Source organism: Centropristis striata, chromosome 10 (assembly GCF_030273125.1).
Source record: "Centropristis striata isolate RG_2023a ecotype Rhode Island chromosome 10, C.striata_1.0, whole genome shotgun sequence".
In the NCBI taxonomy this organism is placed as follows: domain Eukaryota; kingdom Metazoa; phylum Chordata; class Actinopteri; order Perciformes; family Serranidae; genus Centropristis; species Centropristis striata.
Genome location: NC_081526.1, coordinates 26,925,353 through 26,950,496, shown reverse-complemented (window position 1 = coordinate 26,950,496; position 25,144 = coordinate 26,925,353). Strand labels below are relative to the sequence as shown.

The following is a 25,144-nucleotide window of genomic DNA, read 5'->3' as shown; positions in this document are numbered from 1 at the left end:
ATGAAGCCCAGCAGTGGAAAGCATTGTGAGAGCACTTATGAGGCAGAGTGGGTCTACAGAATACCAAGACTGCCATCCCATGGTCAGAGAGTGAACCCGTCCCCCCTCTGAGACGCTCCATGCAGACAGCAGGATATGGCACAGTCGCTAAAATAGAAGTTATTCTCTGTCCATTGCATTCATCTTATAGGTCGAGCACAATTCCACCGAGTCTGTTTCTCTTTCTGTATAATGAAGGACTGTGATGGTGCTTTATCACACGAACATCCTCATCGCCAACATTAGCTCAGATATAATGAGGGTTACTCAGAGGACGGGGGCCCTCTCTACAGAATGATAAAAGACCCGAGAGTGCGCCGGTGACACTGCATCGGTCATTAGCCTGGCTCACTTTGCCCTTTCATATATTTCTAAATAAGTGCCTTCCTGCGGGTTTAACGGACCACCTAATCTGCCTACTTAGAGGTGCAGGGGGAGAGGGGAAATCCAGAGAGGTGAGTGTCAGGCAGGTAAATGTGCTTATCAGAGCTGTGACATGTTTAGCTCCTCTGCTGGGAAATGCTGCTACAGGCTTTGAAACCTGGTAGGTTTCTCCAGTGATATAAATTAGGGGCGGATTAGTTTGTTTATGTGAGCCATGCAGTACCAGTGTAACGGTGGCTGCTATTAATGGTACAGGGTTAAATCTCCTACAGTATTTCACTCTGCACTCTTTATTTTCAAAGCTGAACACTAAATTTAAGGATTCACCAAGGATTTCAGCCTCTCTGATCGATACTCTATCAATACTTTTCTTTACAAAAGACCAGAGAAGTATCCCTCCTATCTCTAGTTCTGTTCAGATGTGAAAAGAGGAATATTTGAGGGTTGACACAAAAGGGGACTTCAAGGGGACCTTGAAGATATGTGCTTTCCATTCACTGGGGGTCATTCTAAAAAATACAAAATCACAGCAAATTATCAATCCCTACAGGAACACTACAGGAGATTAAAAAATAAAGCGGAATAAGGTCTCTATAAACTCACTTTTGAGTAAAGGAGACACAGATAAGTCCCTACAGGAATACTACATAAACTTTTTTTTCATACTAAAAGTCAGCCGTATTTCCTTCCTTTTACAAAAGGGAATAAACCTCCTCCCAGCCTTCACAGGAAAGAATATTCTCTAAGTGAAATAAGGTTTGTCTTTGCCTGGTGGTAAAGTCAACCCTGTTTTTATGTTATGAAATGAGTTTTACTGACCTGGCCAATCCCATGGGTTCAGAAATGAGAGCCCAATACTGGTTCATCTTGAGGGTAGCATTACACTCATCCTGCCATGTAAGAAAAGCCTGTAAGGTTAATAAAAACTGGTAGTACATCATTGTCAAATTCAAGAAAAAACAGGCCGTTGGCACTATTTTCTAGATGGCAGAGGAACAATCAATGCAAAGTGAGTAACTGCTGGGTTTGTTTGACTAAACTGGGCCACAGAATGCCCCAAAGGGAACAGCATGACAACCATAACATTTCACTTCAGTGGCTAATACCAGAGTAACCGTACAGTGTCCACACGTGAGGCATGAGAGCGGTTTCATTACCTCCACCAGCCAGAGGAGGGCAATATGCAGCACTCAGTCTACTAGGGGTGTCAGTTCACTTTCAGTTGAATCGGTTTCAACATTCAAAATCGAGTGTAAATCGTCTTTTGCCATGGTTCTAAAATAAAATCAGAGTTAACCATGCTTAGTGTGAAGCTGCAACATATGGGTTGGAATATATTCTAAATAATGTCTAGTACTTACAAAGGGAAAAATGCATTTATTCTGCAACACTCTTGCTGCAGAGAGATAACAGCATACTAACAGCAGGTGGAAGTTAAAAGCAGTGGTGAAACATCTTTTTCACTGTAGCACTTGATTATACAACTGTGAAGATGTTGGCACGCTTTCCAAAGCTCCACTCACACAGACATAGAAAGGTAGTGGGATTTTCTTGGAAATGTACATACACTCAGATTATATAATTATATATACACTCAGATTATATAATTATATATAACATACTGTACACTGATTTTTTGTTGTTGTAATTTTGTTGTTTTTGGGTTGATTTGCAGAAATCAGACAAGGCGTGATAATAATAACCCTGTTTGGCAACAAGTCCTCTGATTGCACTGTAGTCAGAAAATCACAAACCAATGGATGAACTGGAAAAGAAGAAGACATTTGAAAGTTCCGGTTTCAACATCCATTCAAAACAAGCTCTGAAGTCACAGATCAGAGTCCGGACAGATGAACGAATGAGGCCAACATCTTCAAAAGACGTGACATTAAATGTCATCATAAATGATCACAAAATAAGACAGACAGCAGCATTAGAGTTCCTTGTAAACTGATTAACTCAACTTAGCAGTTGTGTTGTGGGTAGTTCAGGTCCATGAAGACTTTAAAGGAAACAGCATCTTTCTTTGCAGCTCATCTTGTTATTTTCATTTCTGTTCTTGTCTTTGTTTTCTGAGATTTTCTTGCCTTGTACTTCACGCATCAGGTCAAAGAATACCTGGGGGGGAAAAGAAAGACAAATTAAATACTTCTACTTCCCCACAGTTGGAACTTAATCAGTTTATAGTAATGTAGTAAGTTTGGTGTGTTTATGGACACACCTTGTCAACGTTGGCTCTGGTTTTGGCAGATGTCTCCACATACTGGACGCCCCACTCCTCGGCCTTCCCTCGGGCCTCGTCCACAGATACCTGCCTACGCTCCTCCAGGTCGGACTTGTTCCCTACCAGAAGGAGAGGGATCTTGTCCTCTTCCATCTTCACCCGCAATATGTGCTCCCTGGTGGCACAGCACAGATTATACAGTATATATAGGGTACTTCACCAGTTTTCTTTGTGTACTCAGTAATTATCTTTTGATTGTGATAAAATGTAACATAATCTAACAGAGCTTTAAATACAACTCCTACATATTCCCTGATGAAATTAACATTTTTAAGAGCTGGGTAGCAAAACTAATAGTTCTGGCTGCCACTCAGGGTATTTTGTGAGTGATTATTCATTCTTTATTTGACCCATAGTTTTTTTAGGTAGGCCTGTTGTGAAAACTGCTCAATGGTGTTTCTTTAAATAGCTTGAACCATTTCCTCATTTACAGCATAGCATTTGTCAAATAATGATTCCCAGACAGGCATAATGGCAATGCTGACTGAAATCTACATTATAGCTTCATTATTTTGTTCATGCTCGGGATGAAGAGAAGCTGCCTCAATGCCATCAAAACCTTCCTGCCACGACAGATCCACACTGACACCCCTCTCCCTATAAAAATATTATGTAACATGCTAATATAAAACCATCAAAGCACATCTAAGGTGCAGATTATACACTCTAAATGCAGAGCTCCTAAACAATACTGTTACCTGGATTTGCATTTCTAATTTAGGACATAGCACTGGCAGATGCTTCTATGAAAGTTCTTGGACTAGGACTGAGGGTAAAAAAGTACCTGAACTCCATAGTGGCAGTGAAAGACTCGTGCTCAGTGATGGAGAAGACCAATAGGAAGCCCTCCCCACTGCGATAATAGTTGTCCCTGATGGCAGCGTAGTCCTCTTGTCCCGCTGTGTCCAGAATGTTGGCCTGGACCTCCTCACCATCCAGAACCACCTTCTTACTGTAGCTGCTTACTTTGCTGGGCTCGTAGTCCTCCTCAAACTAGGGATTAAAAGATGCATTGAATTTAAAAATATGAAACATTAAACATGCTAATAAATATATTTACAGTTATGTGTTTCCAAGAATCCAAGTTAACCTTTCAGTAGTTTTGTAGCACCTCTGTGATGTATGAGCCACTGTTGTTTCCTACAATTATGTTCTTCCTCTTGAACACTTCTTGCAGTTGTCAGAATGAATTCAAACTTGAAGCTTTTAGAGGAAGTGCTGACTCAATCAACTTGTTTAGCAAATAAGTGATATCTAGATCAGGAAATCTGACAAAAAAATAAAATGGTGAACTAGTTAGACAAAGAGGTTATTGTGTCCCTGGCTTACTGTTTAAACCTCACTTCTCTATCTGGTAACTTTAAACCCATTATTGTTGATATAGGAATGAGAAGACTCACCTCATCATACATGAACTGCAGGGTAAGGGCCGACTTCCCTACTGCTGCTTTGCCCACCATAATCACTTTGTGCAGTGTTGGACTGGTAGCCATCACTGGATTCTTCTTAGTGTCTCTTTCACACACACACACACACATGCACACACACACACCCACTCTTACACTTTCTCTGCACCCAGACACACTGACACAACCTGTGAACGACAGAAGTGGGAACATATCAATACCTACAGTAAATAACGTCCATAGAGAGAGAACAGCGTGCAGACAGATGACAGTTGTTACTGAACAGCTTTCACTGTGACAGTAACTTGCTGTGCCAAGGCGCTCGGCTTTGCTCCAGCAAATCTTGAATCCTAACCTCCACCCTTACCATTAAAGTGCCAAATTGCCTACTCATGAATCTCAGAACTTTATAAAGTTCACCATCAAAAGGTCGTTGCAGCTGATCAGGAGTAATGAAGCTATCGCTCTCCACTGGGAGACAGCATTTAGGAATGCATTAAAATAAGGCATCATGTGCTAACATCATTAAAAAGAAAGAAGGTGTCATTGGCCATATATCTGCACTATATGGGCCCGCCCTCAGAAGGTGAAAGCTCAGAGTCAATTGCTTTCACCTGACTTCAATATCTTTTGTCAGACAAACTGACTATGCTGTAAATGACTGCATGTCCTGTATAAACCTGCACAGCCTTTGAATGGACAGGAATTTCTTGTATCAAGTGTGTCATGTGTGAACAGATTCATCACAAGACATGTCAAAACATGTCATCATTCTGCCATTAGCAGCAGGACACTTTACCACCTTGGTTGCTATATCTAACACCACTAGGAAGTAGTGTTCTTATTGCAGAGACATTAAGAATATTTATAGCTCTATTAGCACATTACCATAAACAATAATTGGATATTGGCAAAAACTTCAATACTCAGCATCCCTAGTTTGACTGTAATAGTACACTGCATTAAAACGGCCATTAACACAGTCATTGATGGGCTTTTTAATGATCGCTTAATCCTTCTGAGACAGGGTCTGGCATTTTGCCTTTCATTGTAATGGTCGATAGTTGTACGTGAATGACAGAAAGTGAGACAGAAAATGAAAAGTGAAATCCTGCACTTCCCTATTAGAGGATGCATCTCAGCCCACTGAGACTGTCTCTGGGAGATCAACCAAACAGCCAATATCCTCTGTTCTGATCTCAAAGCCGAAGTTTAAGCCCATCACTTCCTGTGGACGCGCCTACTGACACACTTCTACTGGTTTCTGTCTGATTAACACTAATGACATTCAGCTTTCATCTGTTAACCCTTTGGCAAATACTAAACTCAGAGTTTAGGGTGTCAGCTCACTGTTGATATCTTGCTCCTCCACCCTTGGCAATCCTGCTGGACAGGTCAGCAGTAACCCAACACGCAGACATAACTCATGTTATTACAAACTATGATGAGTACAATACTTGGTTGAGCATCTGGCGATACAGACGACATGTCACATTATATAAACGCAGACTAATTACCTTGAACCAAGAAGCAGTGGAGCAAGAGTTGTGACAGACACTTTGACTTGGTGTTCTCAAAGTCTGCCTGGAGATGACTCACTGCTCTGGCTGTCACAACACAGGAGCCAGTCTGTTCTTTTCCTTTACCTTCTCTCCCCCCGTGTAATTTTATCTCAATATGTAATAAGAAGAAATTCTCCCTCCTCTCGGGATGTCACAGTAATGGGAGCACTGAGCTGATTCATAGCTTTATTCACAATCTGCTCCTCCCAAACAGTAAACATTTCACTTCTGCTTTCGGTGAGGCATGCAGTAAATGTGGAACGTTGGCTGCCATAAATATTATAGGTTTAAATACCCAACAGCATTTCTCTCTGCACTCTCTTTTAAAAATCGGAGGACTAAATTTATAAATTCACCCGCTGTCGGCCTGTCCGATCAATACCTGTAAATGTACAATTCTCTCCAGAAGTACAGAGAAGCAAAAGTCTCATCTCTAATGCTGTTAAGGTGTACAAACTGGAGCTGCTGCATTGCCAACATATGGGCGATTTGAAAACATGAGGAATATTTGATTGTTGACACCAAAGGGGACACCACAGGGAATCTGCCAAATACAAATATTACAGCAAATGATCAATCCCTACAGAAACACTTTTTAGATTTCAAAATCAAAATAAGGTCATTATAAACTTTCAGCATGAAAGACACAAACAAGCTCCTGTAAGAATAAAATGTAAATATTAAAGTATTTTTCAAAGTTACACTTTGTCATGTTTAGTTATAGAGGACAGTTATACTTAACTTAGTATTTCCCGCTTTTAAATAACAGATGGAGGACACTTCCTGTCCTAGAACAATATTCTCTAAGTGATATATGGGTTGTCAACCCTGTTTTCATGTTCTGAAATGAGTTTTACTGACCTGGCCACTCATAGAGGTTTAGTAATGAGAGCTCACGACTGGTTGATCTTGTGGGCGATGTTACACTCACCCTGCCATGTAAGATAAGTCTGTTAAGATTCATTCAAAAAGCTGTGGTACTACATCACTGTCAAATTCAAGAAAAAGAGGCCGCTGGCAGTCTTTTCTAGATGGGAGAGGAACAGTCAATGCAAAGTGAGTAACTGATCCATTTATTGAATAAACTGGGGCACAGGTTGTCCTGAAGAGAACAACATGACAACCATAACATTTCGTTTCAGAGGCAAATGCCAGAGTAACTGTAAGGTGTCCAGATGGAAAGTTGTGAGAGCAGTTTCATTCCCTCCACCAGCCAGCAGAGGGCATGATACAGCGCTGAGTCCACTGGTGGGAACCAATTCACTTGCTGAGTGTGAATAAAGGTTATGGCATTGTAATCCTAGTTCTGTAAGCACAGGCGGAGCCCTCGACTGGACTCTGGGTAATACTTTTTAATCACAAGCATGCATTCGCCTAATGAAATTTGAAGAAACCTAGCTGGCCAATCAGCACGTGCCTACCTGAATGTGTGGACCCCACAGTATCTGCTATCAGACACCCTCTTCAGCGAGCAAAGGATCCTAGGTAGATGAGCCGGAGGTTATAGAACTAGGGTTACAATACTGTAACTATTGTTCTATCTCACACAGGCTCTGCCCTCTATTAAATATACTCATCTTGAGCACAGTGACTTAAGGGTTGCCACCAAAGCTCAACTACTTTTTAAAAATAATATTTAAGGACACAGCATAGCCACAGCCGACCCAGGTAGTATGCAACTGAACTGGGTAGAGCCATGGCCTAACCTTGCAGAGATCTACAGTCATGGAAAAAAAATATTAGACCACCCTTGTTTTCTTCAATTTCTTGTTCATTTTAATGCCTGGAACAACTATTTTTCCATTTTCCATGATTTTCTTGATCATAACCAAAACCATTATCAAGAAAACCATTGAAAATGTCTACATATCAGCTCTTAAATTAAACTCTTATGAGCTATTTTTGTTATTATATTTTTCCGAACGAATGTACCTTTAGTTGTACCCGGAATTAAAATCAACAAGAAATAGAAGAAAAACAATGGTCTAATAATTTTTCCATGACTGTATATACAAGCAATAGACAGCCTGCACACCACATTTCCCAGGTCTTCAGGGAGCATAGTAACATGTAGGTGCATCCTGCCCAGAAGGGACATCTGCTACATTGCAATCGACACAATCCCATCTATTTTCACCAGTCCTTCGTCATTCCAGCAAGCACAGACCCTGAAAAAGAGGCATAGATGTCCCTCTTCCATTGCCTGGCTCTTGGGTGGTTGTGCTTAGTCCTTCTCAGTGGTCATCACTAGTGGAGAGGAAGGGATGTCAAGAGGTTGTCTTCATCCTCTAGGAAAACAAAGCTGTTGTCTCAGCCTGTATGACCAATTTCTGGCAGATGAGATTCCAGCAAATCAGTGGGCAAATCGCTGTACCCTGCATGGGAAAAAGGATAGTAGAAAGTGGTCCTTCTGTGTTATATACCCCAGGGTCTGCACAAGAATTACTTGTTGAGTAAAGAAGGTTGTTCAGTGAAGGTCTTAGATGTGGGGAGTGGTGGGGCAGTCTATTGGAAAGCTGCCACTGTTCAATGTGCAAATGCATGCTTGTGATTAGAATGTTACCCACAGATTCTAATAGAGGGTAAGGCCTGTGAGAGGCAGAGGTTGTAACATGAATATAAATATATCCAAAATAATGTCCAGTACTTACAAAGGGAAAAAGGCATTTATTCGGCAACACTCTCGCTGCAGAGAGATAACGGCATACTCACAGCAGTAGGAAGTAAAAGGAAAAAAAGACATGCGGACATGTTACAAAGAATGGTCTAGGCAGTGGTAGAAACATCTTGTTCACTGTAGCGCTTGATTAAACAACAGTTAAGAAGTTGGCACCCTTTCCAAAGCTTCACTCACACCGACATAGAAAGGTAGTAGGATTTTCTGGTAAATGTACATACACTCACATTATTAACATACATACTGTACATCCACAAACATTGTTTGATTTCTTGTGATTTTGTTGGCACAGACTGTTTAAAAATTTCCAGTGTGACTCCATTCAACATGAAGTTCACTTCTTAGGTATTGGCAATGTAGTGCATGTTATTAAAAAAACAAGGAAAAAAGAAAAAGGGGATAGTAGGGAGTTATTGATTATAATGCCATCGTGGACCAGAAGCATGATGGCCTCCTGGATTGTCAACACCTGTCTCACAGTTCAGACTCCAAACATCAACAGTCGTGTAAAACAGGAAGAAATCTGCACTGTGAAAAAGGGTGGGAAGGGCCAGATAACATGAGCATACCAAGAAAAAATTAATAGTAAATACACGACAACCTTATCTTCACAGCCTCAGAATATCTAACATATGTTAAAATATCAACATGAAACTCGGTAAGTGATAAATTACCTCACCATGAATTTGGGGGTTTTCTGTGATTTACAGTCACCAAAGATATTTATCTTGCAGCAGTCTTCCAGAAAAACTGCAAAGCATCTTTGGATTAATTGGTAGTAATCATGCAAGGCCTGATAATAATAACCCTGTTTGGCAACAAGACCTCTGATTGCACTGATTCTTCTGTGGTCAGAAAATCACAAACCATTGGATGAACTGGAAAAGAAGAAGACATTTGAAAGTTCCGGTTTCAACATCCATTCAAAACAAGCTCTGAAGTCATAGATCAGAGTCCGGACAGATGAACGAATGAGGCCAACATCTTCGACAGACGTGACATTAAATGTCATCATAAGTGATCACAAAATAAGACAGACAGCAGCATTAGAGTTCCTTGTAAATTGATGAACATAGATTCAAGGGGTCTATACTAATATAGAATGAGAATTATGCAGATTAAGATTAAGAACAGGTAAAGAAATTAAGAGCACTGTTTACTTAAAGACTCAACAATTCTGGTGTAAAACACACTGAACCAAAGTCAAAGGCAGTATAATCGCTGAGTTTAACAGTGGAGAATGTCTTGAGCAGCAGAGTTAGTGTCAGTGGCAGTTTGGTCATTGGCTTCCTATGAGCCATCAAGCACTGCAGTTTGAGTCACAGTCACAACAGTGGTTATCTTCCAATGAAACAGCAAGTCAGATTTCATTAATTAAAAACTAAAAAAAGTGGTTGAGATTGTTCTAAACACTAAACTAAAACCAGCTATTAAAAAAGGTCAAATTTCTTTTGAATGACAATGGCAAGGACGCTCTGCTTTGTTCCCCAACTTAACAGTTGCGTTGTGGGTAGTTCAGGTCCATGAAGAGTTTAAAGTAAACAGCATCTTTCTTTGAAGCTCTTCTTGTTCTTCTTGTTCTTTCCTTTTCCGTTCTTGTCTTTGTTTTCTGACATTTTCTTGCCTCGTACTTCGCGCATCAGGTCAAAGAATACCTGGGGAGAAAAAAGAAAGAGAGAAATGAAATACTTCTACTTCCCCACAGTTGAAACTTAATCAGTTTATAGTAATGTAGTAAGTTTGGTGTGTTTATGGACACACCTTGTCAACGTTGGCTCTGGTTTTGGCAGATGTCTCCACGTACTGGACGCCCCATTCCTCGGCCTTCCCTCGGGCCTCGTCCACAGATACCTGCCTACGCTCCTCCAGGTCGGACTTGTTCCCTACCAGAAGGAGAGGGATCTTGTCCTCTTCCGCCTTCACCCTCAAGATCTGCTCCCTGGTGGCACAGCACAGATTATACAGTAAATATAGGGTACCAGTTTCCCTTGTGTAAATAAATCATTCTTTTTTCCATTGCGATTAAATCCCAAGTTAAGACTGACAAGTCTCAGGTGAAGTCCCATGTCCTACAGGTTGAGTTCTGAGTCCTTTTAACAACAGAGTAATAATATTTACACTGATCATGTATGCCTTTAAAATCTGCACTATAACTTGTTCCACTCGTTTTGGGGAAAGTAGCAAATCTATTCAAGTCAAAAGGCTCAAGTCCAAGTGAAGTCACAAGTTATTAGTCCAAGTCAAGTTGCAAGTCTCCTTACATTTTGTCAAGATGAGTCAAAAGTCATCACATTCATGACTCGAGTCTGACTGGAGTCCAAGTCATGTGATTAGAGTCCCCACCTTTGGTATCAAGTGAAACTAAATGACATCAGCACTTCATCTCTGTCATCAAACTGCCCTCTTAAAGTATTAATGTCAATCACCTCATTGCATATTTTTTACTGATTATGTGCCTATAATGATCTGATCAATACCCATTCCTAAATTCATAACACTGACTGTGTCAAATGATTCCCAGACTGATTTCATGACAGATACTTTACTTCTAGTTCAGCAAAACTTTCAGATCTACATGCTTCTGCAGTGTTGCTGACCGAAATCTGTATTGGAGCTTTAGTACTTTGTGCATGCTAGGGATAAAGAGAAGCTGTCTCAATGCTATCAAAACCGTTCTGTCACAGATCCACACGGACACTTTTTAGGATATGGTACTGGCAGATTCTTCTATTAAAGTTCTTAAACTGGAATAATAGTTTTTTTGTGGATCCCTACCCACAAAAAATACATTTTACAAGAAGAATGTAATCAAATGGTCAGCAATGGCCAACATGTACTAGCTGATATGTAATTAAAGGCCAAATATCCATTGCTGTCTAAGCATTTACATGTTTTCAGTCCCATAAACAGACAGATGTAGGCAGGAAACAGTACCTGAACTCCACGGTGGCACTGAAGGACTCGTGCTCTGTGATGGAGAAGACCAATAGGAAGCCCTCCCCACTGCGGAAATAGTTGTCCCTGATGGCAGCGTAGTCCTCCTGGCCGGCTGTGTCCAGAATGTCAATCTGGACCTCCTCGCCATCCAGAACGACCTTCTTCCTGTAGCTGTCTGCCTTGGTGGGCTCGTAGTCCTCCACAAACTGGGAATGAAAAGATACATTTCTTTAGATATATATTAAGTGTCGTTGTCACAGTCAACATTTGTGATCAACAAACAAAGGACTAGAGAAAGTGCAAGTGTGCTTTTTAAAATAATCCATGTCAACCTTTTGTAGCACCTCTGTGATTCAGAAGCCAATGTTGTTTCCTAGAAACAGATTCACTGTTTTCTGAACTATTTTGAATTGCACTTGACCCTTAAAATCTTTCCACTGGTGAACCACTTGAAAGAATGACTTTTAACTTGAAACCTTTAGAGGAAAGTTGGAAAAAAGTGAACTAGTTGGACAAAGAGGTGCTTCCTTCTGACACTGGCCTATTATTAAAACCCTCCTTCTCTATCTACTACCTGGTAGGGCTGTATGGGTTTGTGTATTTTTGCTGAACCGTCATGGACGGTTGCAGAGTACACGGTAACTGATGCACGTAATGGGGAAGGAACCAAATTTCACAACCAGGAGTCTCTGTCCAGAAACTTTTATGCTGCATTTCCACTACATTTTACAGCACAGCACTACTCAAATAGAATTGCTCTTTTTTTGGTTTCACGATCACTCAATCTGTAGATCACCTGGTTGGGGCAAAGATAAAGCAATGGTGGATATATATATTCTAATGCACATGGTATTTTTTTTATTATTCAAATTCCGTAGCATAATAGATGCTTTTTAGATTATTGCCTATTGTGTCCTGCTGCTTTTTTGGTAATTTTTTGTTTTGTGTTGTCACAGTGTATTACAGTGTATGATGTATTCTTTATGTATATCATGAAAATAGTTAAAGGTTCTTTTTTTTCGGTTCAAAATAAAGAAACATATTGCAAATATGCATGAATAGATACGTTTTAAGAGGTAGAAAGTGTAACGTGATTTCTGTGTACAGTTACACTCCTACTATCTGATTGCCTTGTACATATAGTATTTATAAGATGATAATCAGGGTATGGACTCACCTCATCATACATGAACTGCAGGGTGAGGGCAGACTTCCCCACGCCTCCACTGCCCACCATAATCACCTTGTGCAGTGCCAGAGAGCTCTGGTTTTTACTTTTACCGGTAGCCATCACTGGATTCTTCTTAGTGTCTCTTTCACACACTCACACATGCACACACACACACCCACTCTTACACTTTCTCTGCACCCAGACACCCAGACACTCTGACACAACCTGTGAATGACAGAAGTGGGAACATATCAATACCTACAGTAAATAACGTCCATAGAGAGAGAACAGCGTGCGGACAGATGACAGTTGTTACTGAACAGCTTTCACTGTGACAGTAACTTGCTGTGCCAAGGCGCTCGGCTTTGCTCCAGCAAATCTTGAATCCTAACCTCCACCCTTACCATTAAAGTGCCAAATTGCCTACTCATGAATCTCACAACTTTATAAAGTTCACCATCAAAAGGTCGTTGCAGCTGATCAGGAGTAATGAAGCTATCGCTCTCCACTGGGAGACAGCATTTAGGAATGCATTAAAATAAGGCATCATGTGCTAACATCATTAAAAAGAAAGGTGTCATTGGCCATATATCTGCACTATATGGGCCCCGCCCTCAGAAGGTGAAAGCTCAGAGTCAATTGCTTTCACCTGACTTTAATATCTTTTGTCAGACACAACTTCCAACAAAGTAAAAGCTGACTGTTGTAAATGTCTGTGTGCCATTTTATGAGCTGCACAGCCTTTGAATTGACAGCAAGTTACTGTTTCAAGTGTCATATGTGAACAGACAAACACAAGACAAATCAAAACATGTCATCATTCTGCGATTCGTAGCAGGACACTTTACCAACACTACAAGTGCTATCTTGGTTATGTCTTTCACCACAGGATCACATTTCTCTATGATAGGTTAATTCCACTTGTAAGAAGTAGACCTGCAATCCTATTGCAAAGACATTAACTGTATTTATAGCTGTTTTAGCACATCAACATAAACATTAATTGGATATTGGCAAAAACGTCAATACTGAGCGTCCCTAGTTTGACTGTCATAGTACACTACATTAAAGCAGCTATTAACACAGCCATTGATGGGCTTTTTAATGATCAGTTAAAGCTTCAGAGACAGGATCTGGCATTATGCCTTTCATCGGAATGGTCGATAGTTGTGTATGAACAACAGAAAGTGAGACTCAAGTGAAATCCTTCACTTTGCTGTTAAAGGACGCATCTTAGCCCACTGAGACCGTCTATGTCTATGGGACAGGGTTTTCATTGGGGCAAAAATTGGTGCCTGTCCATGTGTCCTGGAAGATTTCAAAGAATTCTAAAATAATGAAATATTACCAGTTTATGGAGCTTTTAAACAATTGATAGACAAGCTGTACATAGAATAATATCAGTAAAGCATGTGGATTTAAAATATTATTTCTTAAAAAGTAGAAGTTAAAAGCCAGATCTCCTTTGGAGAAGGGTAAAATGTTTTTGGTTTATTATGAAACTGTGGTGGGACCAAACAGATTGTGACAGGCACTTATTTGGCTCATATTTTAATTACAGTTTGCTGCTACCAACTTAAGATAAAATAATGTTTTACTTCACTACTTTCTCAGACAAAACAAAATAAAACTCTGCAGCAGTGAAAAGTGCAGCTTTGAAGTAATTATCTTCCCCAGACATCATGACCGCAGAGATTTAAATAAGATTTACCTGGTTGTAGAAAAAGGTAATCATGGATAACGGACACTCCGCTCTGGGAGACGGACCACACAGCCAATATCCTCTGTTCTTATATCAAAGCAGAGGTTCAATCCATCACTTCCTGTCGACTAGCCTACTGACACATTTCTAGAACCTTCTGTCTGATGAACACTAATGACATTCAGTTTTCATCCGTTAACCCTTTGGCAAATGCTGAACTCTGATATCTGGGCTCCACCCTTGGCAATCCTGACGAATAGGTAAACAAAAAGCAGCCAGTAACCCAACACCCAGCCATTTACTCATCTCACTTCAAACTACAAACAGCCATATACACGCTGAAGCATCTGGCAAAAATGTCAAAACATGCCACCTTATATAAATACAAACTAATGTAATCTTGAGGCGAGAAGCAGTGGAGCAAGAGTTGACAGACACTTTGACTTGGTATCTTCAAAGTGTGCCTGGAGATGACTCAGTGCTGTGACTGTCACAACATGGAAACCAACCTCTTCTTTTCCTTTTCCTTTACCTTCGTTCCCCTTATCCTTTTATCTCAATCTGTAGAAAGAAAAAAAATCTTCCCTCCTCTCGGGATGTCACAGTAATGGGAGCACTGAGCTGATTCATAGCTTTATTCATAAGCTGCTCCTCCTTAACAGTAAACATTTCACTTCAGCTCATATGGCGAGACGAGTGTGCTCTGAGAGTTATCCAGACAAGGCAGAGGAAACATTCCTGCTGATGGCAGAAAAAAAAACACATACCTCCAACTGTGGCGAGGTTTTTTACATTAAGGTTTTCATTATAAATGTGGCGATGATGTTGCAAACCCCAAGAAAGCAACCTGCAATATTACCTTGCATTGTCCAAAAGCAGAGGGGAACATGTGGTTTGCAGTACCTGAATGAGAGGCGATTGTTCCACCACATTTAAGAAAATCTATTTTGGGCAATCAGCATTTTCATGCCAAGCAATAGGAAAATGGAACTCAATGCTGCTCCATATTAGAGACGAGTAGTGGAAGTCAAAAAACTCTCTGAAAACATAGCTGAAGGATAATCAATCATGTGATCAGTGATCCTAGTACATCAAGTGTATTTATGCATTTTGTATAATGTCTACTTTGTAATGTTGCTGTTGCTGTCTGTGTTTATTGCCCTTTTTAACCTGCACAGGGACCACAGATGCAAAATAGCTATTCAGCTAACTCTGGTATAGAACCTGTTCTGCACATGGTCCCTGTCAACTAAACCAATAAACTAAACTAAACCAAACTACCCTACAGTTTAATATGTAGTCTGCAAACTATAGTGTGACAGCTATAGGCTGGCCTACTGAGGATATGGCACCATGGTCCCAGTGTCCCTGACCAGGAAGTCTGACCTGTGCTCTTCCTGTCTTTGTTATCAGTAACCAGGCCAGTGAAAGCACTCATAGGAAGGATATCAACACAAACATACACACAAAAGCACACACCTTCTGAAAGAACCTATGCCAAACTCAGCATTTATGCATAGGGGTCACTATCTAAATTATTCAGTTGTAACCCACTTCACTGTGTGTGTGCATGTACACACAAATCCCAATGCTATAAATAAAGCAATCATGGTTAATAAACTGAAGGGGGAGGAAAATATGCTTAACACAAGAAAGTGCTTAGTTCAGCTTTTCCAAAGGAAGTTCAGACCTTAGGGCAAAGGTTCCACCATATTTCCACCAGCTGCAGTTCACCACATCACATGCAGCATTATAATGCAGGCGACAGAAGAAGAATTCATATTTTAGGCCTGACCAAAATATGCTGCTGGAGTATGCTTGGTGCTGGTCCTTTTTAAAGGGGTGTAAGGTTATGGAGGAGGGGTACAGTCTAACAGACCACTCTGGTTGCTAGGCTCCTGAAATATAGATGACACTAGTGCAGTGAGGGCTACAGCAACTCATTTAGTCCCTTTGGGGAATGGGCCAGCATCCCCTTGTTGCTCATCTTAACACTTATGCAGGGATGATCAAAGGTTTGCCAGGACTCACACAGATACTAATAAAAGATTACAGCGAGCAGATGGAGCCAAATACCTCATGTTGATGCTACCAAGCCTTGCTTGTCCATTTACTGAAAATAGAACATGAGCAGCAATCACCCAGGCCCTTACTGAGGCATGCTTTGACTGATTAAGTTGACGTAGATGTCAACAAATGTATCCCTTAATAGACTGATTCTAAACACAATAAAAAAAAGTGGTATTCAACCCATTTAATCCCACCGGTCTTATTATTTCTTAGTTATAAGGCTCCATACCTGCAGAATGTCAAACAAAGCTGCCCTGAGCCAACGGATGTTCTCCTCCTCCCATCACATTGGAAATGTCCAAAAATAAAAAAAATGGTATGTCTGTTACAATAAAGTAACAATGTTGAGTTAGACCGATTTTTTGTTTGCTCTATGTATCGTCCTCTCAGTATTCATATTGGTATAGTTGTATATTTGATAATGTAGGCCAAAGTCACACTAGAATGTTATTCTAGTGGCAATGTTGAAGACTACCAGTAACAAAACTCTACATTTGTTAATAACTGGAAAGGGAAATATAATAATTTTATGACTGTATAGGAGAAATATGTTAATGCATTATATAAATTAAATTAAAAAAAAAAAATCAAAATTATTTTATTTATGATTATTTCAAAGGAGTACTAATGACACATTATTTGGATATTTTCATGTCTGGGAAAAATTTGGGATTAAATGGGTTAAATGTATTTAGAAGTGCAGCAGTGTTAGCATAGTGATGGTGAATTTCAACATCATGTACTGAGATGCTTATATTCCAGTCAGAGCAAAATAAAATAGGTGTGTGTGTGTGTGTGTGTGTGTGTGTGTAAATTTAAGATACGTTGCAGAGACCCTGATGACTTTCTCTCTGCATTCCTGAGGTTACAGGGTGAGAGCATTTCCTCTCCCCATCCACTGGAGAGAGCAGGGGCTTTTCTGGCCCCATAACAACCCACTAAATTCCAAGGACCTGAGAAGGAGATTAGCTCAGTGCGGCTGTTTCTCTCATCATCAGTGGGTCAACTGAGTCAACCTCAACAAGCTAAGGTGGGCGGTACAGTTGAGAAGAAAACCTGCAATGTTTCACGGCTGCTATGTGAACATCCAACAGAAGTTACAGGGTGTGATGTCATTTCATTTCACTTTAAAATACTGTGATATTCCTTCTACTTGCAAAACATGTTTTGCCTCTCGAAATTCCCTAGAACACCACTAACTCTTGTTATATCTAAACAGAATCCCCCTTGATACTTCTGCTGCCAGTAATACACAACTCCCTCCCTAATGCACCAGCTGCAGATCTCTTGACTCATCCAATTTTCACCACTCAAAGACTGCAAAAGTTCTTCACTTCACTTTTGCTCTGGCAAATTAACTGGGGGGGGGCACCTTGCTTCTGGGAAGCTACCCAACTAGTCATAAGCACGTCTCACTGTGGAGAAAACAATATAACCAACGTGAGTCACCTCAGTCTTGAGGTTTGTGTGAGAATGGGTCTGCTGTAACACACAACAACAACGCAGGACTCAAGATTCTATGGCCTGTTTATCACAGAGAAGCCACTTTAACAGCAAATCACAGCGGAGTCATCGCAGAAATGTGTTTAGTCAAGATAGAGCAGTTATAATGGTCACTGTCAGTGGAGGACAGGAAAATGGTTTAGCCAAGTAAAAAACGTTATACAGCAGCGAAAAAGAGATTCCAAAAAAGCACCCCGCAACGCATACTAACAACCCTTGGTCAGGAAAGTGCACAGAGGAGCCTTTGATGAAACCGGGCAGCAGGCCGGGCAGCAGGGAACTAAATCCTCTCTGTGGTACAAAACTTCCTACTTCAACAACTCTAAGTGAGTTGCCTTTTCAAATACATCTCTATACTAACAGTTTTCCCCATTTCTTATTTATATGGAAATTATCGTCAAAGTGCAAATGTAGTGCAGCCTTCACTGATCTAGTTCAGCTGTCAGAACAATGACTCATGCAAACTGTCACACCATGTTGTGGTACTGTACGTATGTACTCCAGCTTTAATTGCATTGTGATGCAAACTGGGTTGTTTTTTTTCGGATCTAGGCTTTAACACACAACAGATCTTCTCTGTAGCCTCCCTGCAGATGACCCTGATGATCTTATCCAAACACTCATGCCTTGGCCATTACTTAAGCATTCCACTGGATTGGTTCAGGATGGATAGAAAGAGGCGCTCACATATTGGCATGCATTCACTCACAAACCTATTTGTTTCTCTCCAATAACTCCCTACTGCTACTACTGATCTCCAGCTTGCTATACATTTTTTCACCTGACAGGAAACACAATAGGCTTAGTTACATGGTTGACAATTCAGTGAGTTTTAAGCTCTGAAAAGACAAAGAAAAATCTACCTTAAACCCCTAGTATCCCCCTCCCACATCGCTAAGGTGTGTTGATGGGGCCTATGAGGCCCGCAAACCAAGCTTTGTGGTATTTTCTGTACCATTCTGTAAACCCTGGACAGACAAACTCATTCTACTGCCATTCTAAAACCACGGGACATACTGCTACCTACATCTTAAACACAAACACATCACTCTAGCGTCACATACAATTGGGCATGCATATCGGTTGCAGAAGGCATCAGAAGTAGGCTAAAATACATGAAAAATCTATAATCACAGGAAGAGTTGTAATCTGTTTTTAACATGTCATGTTGTGCGGTGGGCTGCCAAAACCGAAAAGGTACTAAACAGATCCTATCCCGCGTAATATCGAGGCAGCATTTCCAACAGTAAAATAAAGAAAAGGCATTTAGAAAGTGGTCCTTTTTGCCAGATAGTTTTCTTCGCGATCAATATTCTTATTGGCAGCCCGTGTTTTGTGTGACCGCCAAATAATTGGTCTATACAGTGCATTACATTATATATTGCGCTTATGGGCTATTCACTGCACATTGGTGAAATGATGGCCTTGCCTGGGAGAGTACAGAGCACATTCAGAATGCAGGTGCTTGGCAATGGCTATAGATGAGCAGTGGAGCAGAGTGTAGGAGAAAGAGGCAGAGTGAAGAGATGTGAATGATGAGTGGGATCTCAAATCTCTCCACTCGGCACATAGCCTGTACTCAAGTCTTGTATTATACATTGCAGGGCTTACATGGCAAATTCAGTTCATCAGACTCTGGATTTCAGTGTGCTTAATACAAGAAATGACCCTGACAGACAGACTCATTAATATTGAAGGTTACTGCTAACAATTCTCTGAACCACACTATGCTTTAACTCTGACAGAGATACACAGGAAGGACAACAGATAAGTAAACTGACAAAATTAAGCAGTCTTGTGGTATGTTTGTTATTACCTTGGGACAAATTACTGATACAGGAATATATAGTGTTGTTTTCTTCTGTGACACACTATCTATACACTGGCACCAAATGGATATTTTTCTTAAAACATGCAGGAATTCTAAACAGATTGGCCCCAGGGTTTTGTATTATTGTGAGTTACTTTGCAATTCCCACACCTATTAGTTATGGCATATAATAGTTGTTGAAGTGACAGGTAGTTACAGTTTTTAAGGAGGCAAACATAGCCCACACATGAAGCTTCTTTAACAACCTAATTAAGGCTAAACAGGCCACTGGATGCCAGCAACGGGTTAAGGAGACTGAATGCACAAAAAGGCAGAATTTTCATCATGCACTGCAAATATTTGCATTGCTTGTTCCTCTTGCTTATAGGAAACAGGATGTACTGCTTTTCATAATTGGTCCCTTACACATAGCAATCACACCTACTGTATGTGTGTCAGTATGGTATATCAGCTGCCTTGGGAGAGAAAAAACACTCTTGCTAAGTAATTCATCCCCCTGTAAGTGTTTTATTATACCTATTTTTTTATACAATTGATTTTTGACAACTGAATTTTGTTGGAATCCCCAGTTAATGACAGCTTGCTCCCTGCATATATAACATGTTTTTGAATGCTCAGGCATGGTCATAGAGTAATTAACTGACATTCACAGAAAGTATAAAAACGTCCCTTCCTCCCTGCTGACAAAGAGCAGACAATTCATGAGGGCTAGGTATGCACTTATCTACACCACTATCTCCAGCACATAATCACTCACTTTCCAAGTCCAGCTAAAGAAAAGGCCGACAGTTGTTTTTCTATCCCTTTACGTCACTTCCAGGGCCAACTTCATTAGCAGATGTTTTATCTGACTCCTGAGCTATTACACACACAGAACACAGGTCTATCAGGAACTTCATCAGAAACAAAAAAAACTGATCAGAAAAGCAGATGGAGCTCCTTGATATGAGCCAGGTTACATCCTAAATGGGGCAATTGAAGATTTACAGAAAATGCTCGTCATATTTTGATAAGATCCAGTCATAGGAAGGAACCAGGGGGATTACCATTAAGAAAACATTGAATTGAAGAAGAGCATGTTTGGAACTGCAGGGATAAACACCCAGACAGCTCTGACAGAATAAGGGGAGGAATGCAGGCCTGACTCGTTCAGCCTCCTTCACAAGACCTTTCTCCACCTCCGATGTCATTTGCTTGCAACGGGTCTACAGCTTTGCAGAGATCTATTTTTGCCAGGACGTCACAATCCAGCTGTGTTGTTGTTTGTTTTAATGGGCTGTTTCAATGCCGATCAAGGCACTGACCTGTTTCATTAGTTTGAATTTCACTGGAGAGTTTCCACTTCCTGTGATGGTCTAAATGTTATTTCAGGCATATTCCTTAAAAGTCTGAAACAGCAAATATCATCCATGAATAGTTCCAAAACAAAAACATCTGTATCAGATTAAAAAATCTGAAATATACTGGTGGAGCCCTACAAGACTGCAAAACAATTCCCTAAGTTGTTTCCGTGAGCTAGCTCCGATTGTGCTGGAATCAGCATTGTGCTCACGGGTTGTTTACGACGTAGTTGAGTGCATGTCATTCCAGACGTGTTAACTGTGGTATTCAGTGACACTTGCAGACTGGCTGACTTGAACCCAACAATTCAACAAACTCAACCTGGGGACACATAAGATGAGATTTCAGGCTTGGGATTGTGGGAGAACAGTTATTTCTGCTGACCTAGGCATTTTGGCACTACACACTGCACAATAATGATCTGCCACTTAAGAATTTGCGATCTCTCTCAAACTGTCATTATCCTCCAGGGCTTCTGATCAGCTGCTAATTGTGTGTACACTGTTGTGACCTTCGCGACACAGCACGGTTTGTAAGTTTTGCAAAGTAAACTTACAGTGAGCAACACTGTGCTCTCATGCATAACATCAGCTAATAGTTGTTTGTTGTATGTGATCAGCATGCCATGTTTTATAAGCGGTGACCTTTACGTATATGTCACGGTGAGTTATAAATCAAACATTTTGCAGTGGGTCTAGGATGCAGCAGTAGCACTCTCATCGGCTGCAGTCTGAGATTCAATGTTTACGGTCAACTCCACCACAAGACATACTATGATTAATTCAGACATGTCAAGAGGCCCCAAGGGAATCAGTGGTTTACACACTTAATCTTTACAACCCTTATAATACAAGACAATAAAAAGGGAATAATCAAGAAGCATTTCACACATAGATAAGACTCCTCTACAATGTCATTTTAATATAATGCGGCTTCACTACAGATTTTCACCGACAAGCTTTTTCCAATTGCACTTAGACTCTGATAGACAGAGAAGAATACTGATGCAATAAATGAGTTACAAGTTATTGCTTGTTATCAAGAATGCCTCTCTAAGTTTTGGAAGAGACCATATTAGCTGAGATTCTCCTCAAGTGTTTTTCCTTTACTTTACTTCAACCCTATATTTTGGACATTTATCTTGTTATTATTTAAATTATATTGTGCCACATTAGTCAAAACTAATGTCTCAGTACTGTTAAATATGTCAAAAACAAATTGGTTATGCTTATAGATAACATGGCCTTCAGGGTGAAACAGAAAGAAGTCAAATAGAAGCCAACAAACATGGTCTGAGTAAACGATTATTCATTCACTTAATGGACCAAAAACAAACTGGATATATTTGGAGTAGAGCCCACCTCTAATGCATCTCTGAACCAAAAAACTCTTTATCTATACAATAAAGAAGACTATAGAGAAAGGATGATAAAACAGCCGGTTTAAGTATTTTTTAGGTTATCTAATCTAGGCCTTAATCACCCCTGAGACACATGAATCTGGATGATGAATTATATTTGTCACATTCCCCTGATACATAAAAAGTATTATTAATGAGATGGGATGGGAAGTGTGTGTTGCATCACCAACACAACCCTGTTCACAAACCCTTCAACCTGTCAGCAAACAAAAAAAAAGGCTGATAAGAGTTGAAAATTTTGCACCCACTTGCAAAAATGTAGCATCAGTAAACATAACAGTCCTGGCTTAACAGCAAATACACATTGGTTATCCAGCACCTGCTCTCAACTAAGATGCCTTTGCCTTAAAAATGGCACTATTTTCACCTCTTTGTATTGCATTTCGTCACCCTGTTAAAATAATTGCCTAACTAATTTTTTCAAGTTTTGCAGGAAACTTCACCAAAAGTGTAACATATGACATTTATTGATCATTTCACTCAAAAAGGATGTAATAAAGGATGAATATTGGCATAATAATAACACTGTGTGTAAATTATGTAATTTAAGAAAAAATAAATGACTTAGGCAATTTTTTGAACATGCCTTTGTGACTTAAGCAAGATATGGTAAGACTTTATTTTGAAGGTGTCTACATCAGAGTCACACAAGCCTGTCAGAAACATGACATGACAAGTATCATGAGCATCAATGTTACTTCAAAGTGTCATTAATGTTCATGACACATCTCATGTCATGTTTATGGCACGCTCATGTCACTCTTATGTAGACACCTTAGAGTAATGTGTTACCAATATTAGTGTCAACAATAAAACACTGATAAACTAAACTGATAACTAAACAATCTCCCTCTAGCTCGTCTTTGCTGGGTTCTTATCTGATGCCTATGAATGTGGCAAATTGTCAAAGAAGTGATGATCTTAAAGGGGTAAAATCACATGATCTGATCAACTGAGGATGTAGGCGATTTTACCATAGGTTGCCGGCGTCATGAGGAGATGATTTAGGCAAAAAAAAAAAAAACAACAACAACAATTTGGACAAAAAACTTGGATTTAGGCGATTATTTTAACAGTGTGACGACATAAAGCATCATCTGCTTGCTCTCAACTAAGATGCCTTTGTATTAAAAACAAACTATTTTCACCTCTTTGTATTGCATTTCTGCCTTTAGGGTACTAAATAGCCCCAAAGGCAAGAGGTCCTCCTAAGTGGGTTTCAAAAGGCCCACAAATAAGATATTTGAACATATGATATAATTTAGTAGACTGACCATAAAGGAAAATACACGCATTAGGCCATAGCAATAACTTCTAGATGCCAAAATTGTGTGGTGGAAAAAAACAAACAGTCACACTGTTTTTGCTGACAGTTGGGATTACAACAATTAGCTGAGGAAACCATAAGCCAACTTGGGTGTGTCATCTTCTCAGAGGGAAAACTTTTCAGCACAAACCAGTTGGCGTAATCCTCCATGGGAATATAAATTACAACTGGTAATTTTAACAGCTAGCTAATCAAGCATACTGTTAGCTTTACTGAACATATGTTACAGCGGCCAAACACGTTAAATAACTTAACGTTATCACAACTCTTGACTTATAGCTTAATGCTGACGTATGTAACGGCAGCTGACCATCAACACAAAAGCTCATAAACATGCACTTCGGTAATACGCCGACCGGTTTTGCTAAATTACTTAAAGCTACTGCGGCACACAACGTTAGTTCCCCGAATAGAAACCCATGGAGTGCTATTTTTGTATAATTGATTTTAAAAAGCGAGAAAACGGACTGAGTGCCCACAAAATAATGCAAATGTAGCCCACAAGAGTAAAACTGAAGGTATCGCCAGCTAACCTAAAGATAACCTGCAAGCCATTATTAACGAGATAGTGTTATGTTTTACACATTTAACAAACAAACTACCACAAGAAAAACAGACATTGAAACTAGTTAGTCAAAGCCAAGAGGAATGAGGAGTTGATATGAACGTGGTCAGCCCTCTGGTCCTCTGGTCGCTCGTCCTTCCTATAAACAGGTGTGGTACTCTGTTACTCTCTAACGGCCCACAGTTTCTCCACTCCATAATAAAATGCACCAAGCCTTACCAAAGCAGGATTTGTATTTCTGCCCTCGGTTGATGTTATCTTGATGACTGCATTAATAGAGCATTTCGAGGCATTGGTTCTCCAAAAGCAAACCGCTCCTGCAACAAAAGCCCCACCTTCCGGATGTAAAACTCCAGATGACAGGATGTGACGTCACCACCACCTCTCAGTCCTGTCGTCGGTTATTTTGATTTGCACTGAGGCTCGTCACCGCTTAACCGTTTAATATACCTTCTCTAAACATTTGTGGGATAATAATAATAATAATAATAATAATAATAATAATAATAATAATAATAATAACAATAATAATAATAAACTTTATTTGTATAGCACTTTTCCTAACAAAGTTACAAAGTGCTTTACAGGCAGGAGATAAAAACACAGATGGATGGATGACAGATAAACATTACAATTAAAACAACAAGCAAAGTGCAATGCAGACAAATTGGAATTACAAATGTCAAAACATAGAAAGTGGCAAGAGTTGGGGGAGAAAAATAACCAAGAGATTATGTAGTTAAAAAGGCTTTACGATAAAAGAAAGTTTTCAGTAGGGATTTAAAAGAGGCTAGTGATGAAGCCTGTCTGACCTCAAGGGGTAGAGAGTTCCAGAGACTAACAGCAAATGCCCGGTCACCCTTGGTCACCAGCCGGGATCTAGGGAGCACCAGTAGAGCCCCATCCACAGATCTCAGTGCATGCA

At 40.1% G+C, this 25,144-nt stretch overlaps 2 protein-coding genes across 2 annotated transcripts; both read right to left on the bottom strand.

The window, feature by feature from the left end:
* Positions 1–1,613: 1,613 nt before the first annotated feature.
* Positions 1,614–24,559, bottom strand: LOC131978919 (ras-related protein Ral-B-like). The gene is made up of 5 exons (XM_059342739.1): positions 24,439–24,559; positions 4,108–4,301; positions 3,492–3,700; positions 2,645–2,822; positions 1,614–2,541 (listed from the first exon to the last, which is right to left on the bottom strand). Exons 2-5 carry the CDS (start codon positions 4,243–4,245, stop codon positions 2,428–2,430), a joined length of 639 nt encoding a protein of 212 aa, XP_059198722.1. The 5' UTR covers positions 4,246–4,301; positions 24,439–24,559; the 3' UTR covers positions 1,614–2,427.
* Positions 8,323–12,668, bottom strand: LOC131978920 (ras-related protein Ral-B). Its single transcript, XM_059342740.1, has 4 exons — positions 12,467–12,668; positions 11,287–11,495; positions 10,114–10,291; positions 8,323–10,007 (listed from the first exon to the last, which is right to left on the bottom strand). Exons 1-4 carry the CDS (start codon positions 12,578–12,580, stop codon positions 9,885–9,887), a joined length of 624 nt encoding a protein of 207 aa, XP_059198723.1. The 5' UTR covers positions 12,581–12,668; the 3' UTR covers positions 8,323–9,884.
* Positions 24,560–25,144: the final 585 nt, after the last annotated feature.

Coding starts and splice junctions, on each gene's coding strand:
- LOC131978919 (XM_059342739.1), bottom strand. CDS start 4,245: ATGTGTGTGTGTGTGTGTGAAAGAGACACTAAGAAGAATCCAGTGATG. Junction 2,823..3,491: donor ACTGCCACTATGGAGTTCAG/GTACTTTTTTAC, acceptor CTGTGCCACCAG/GGAGCACATATTGCGGGTGA. Junction 2,542..2,644: donor CCAGAGCCAACGTTGACAAG/GTGTGTCCATAA, acceptor TTTCCCCCCCAG/GTATTCTTTGACCTGATGCG.
- LOC131978920 (XM_059342740.1), bottom strand. CDS start 12,580: ATGGCTACCGGTAAAAGTAAAAACCAGAGCTCTCTGGCACTGCACAAG. Junction 11,496..12,466: donor TGCAGTTCATGTATGATGAG/GTGAGTCCATAC, acceptor TTTCATTCCCAG/TTTGTGGAGGACTACGAGCC. Junction 10,292..11,286: donor AGTGCCACCGTGGAGTTCAG/GTACTGTTTCCT, acceptor CTGTGCCACCAG/GGAGCAGATCTTGAGGGTGA.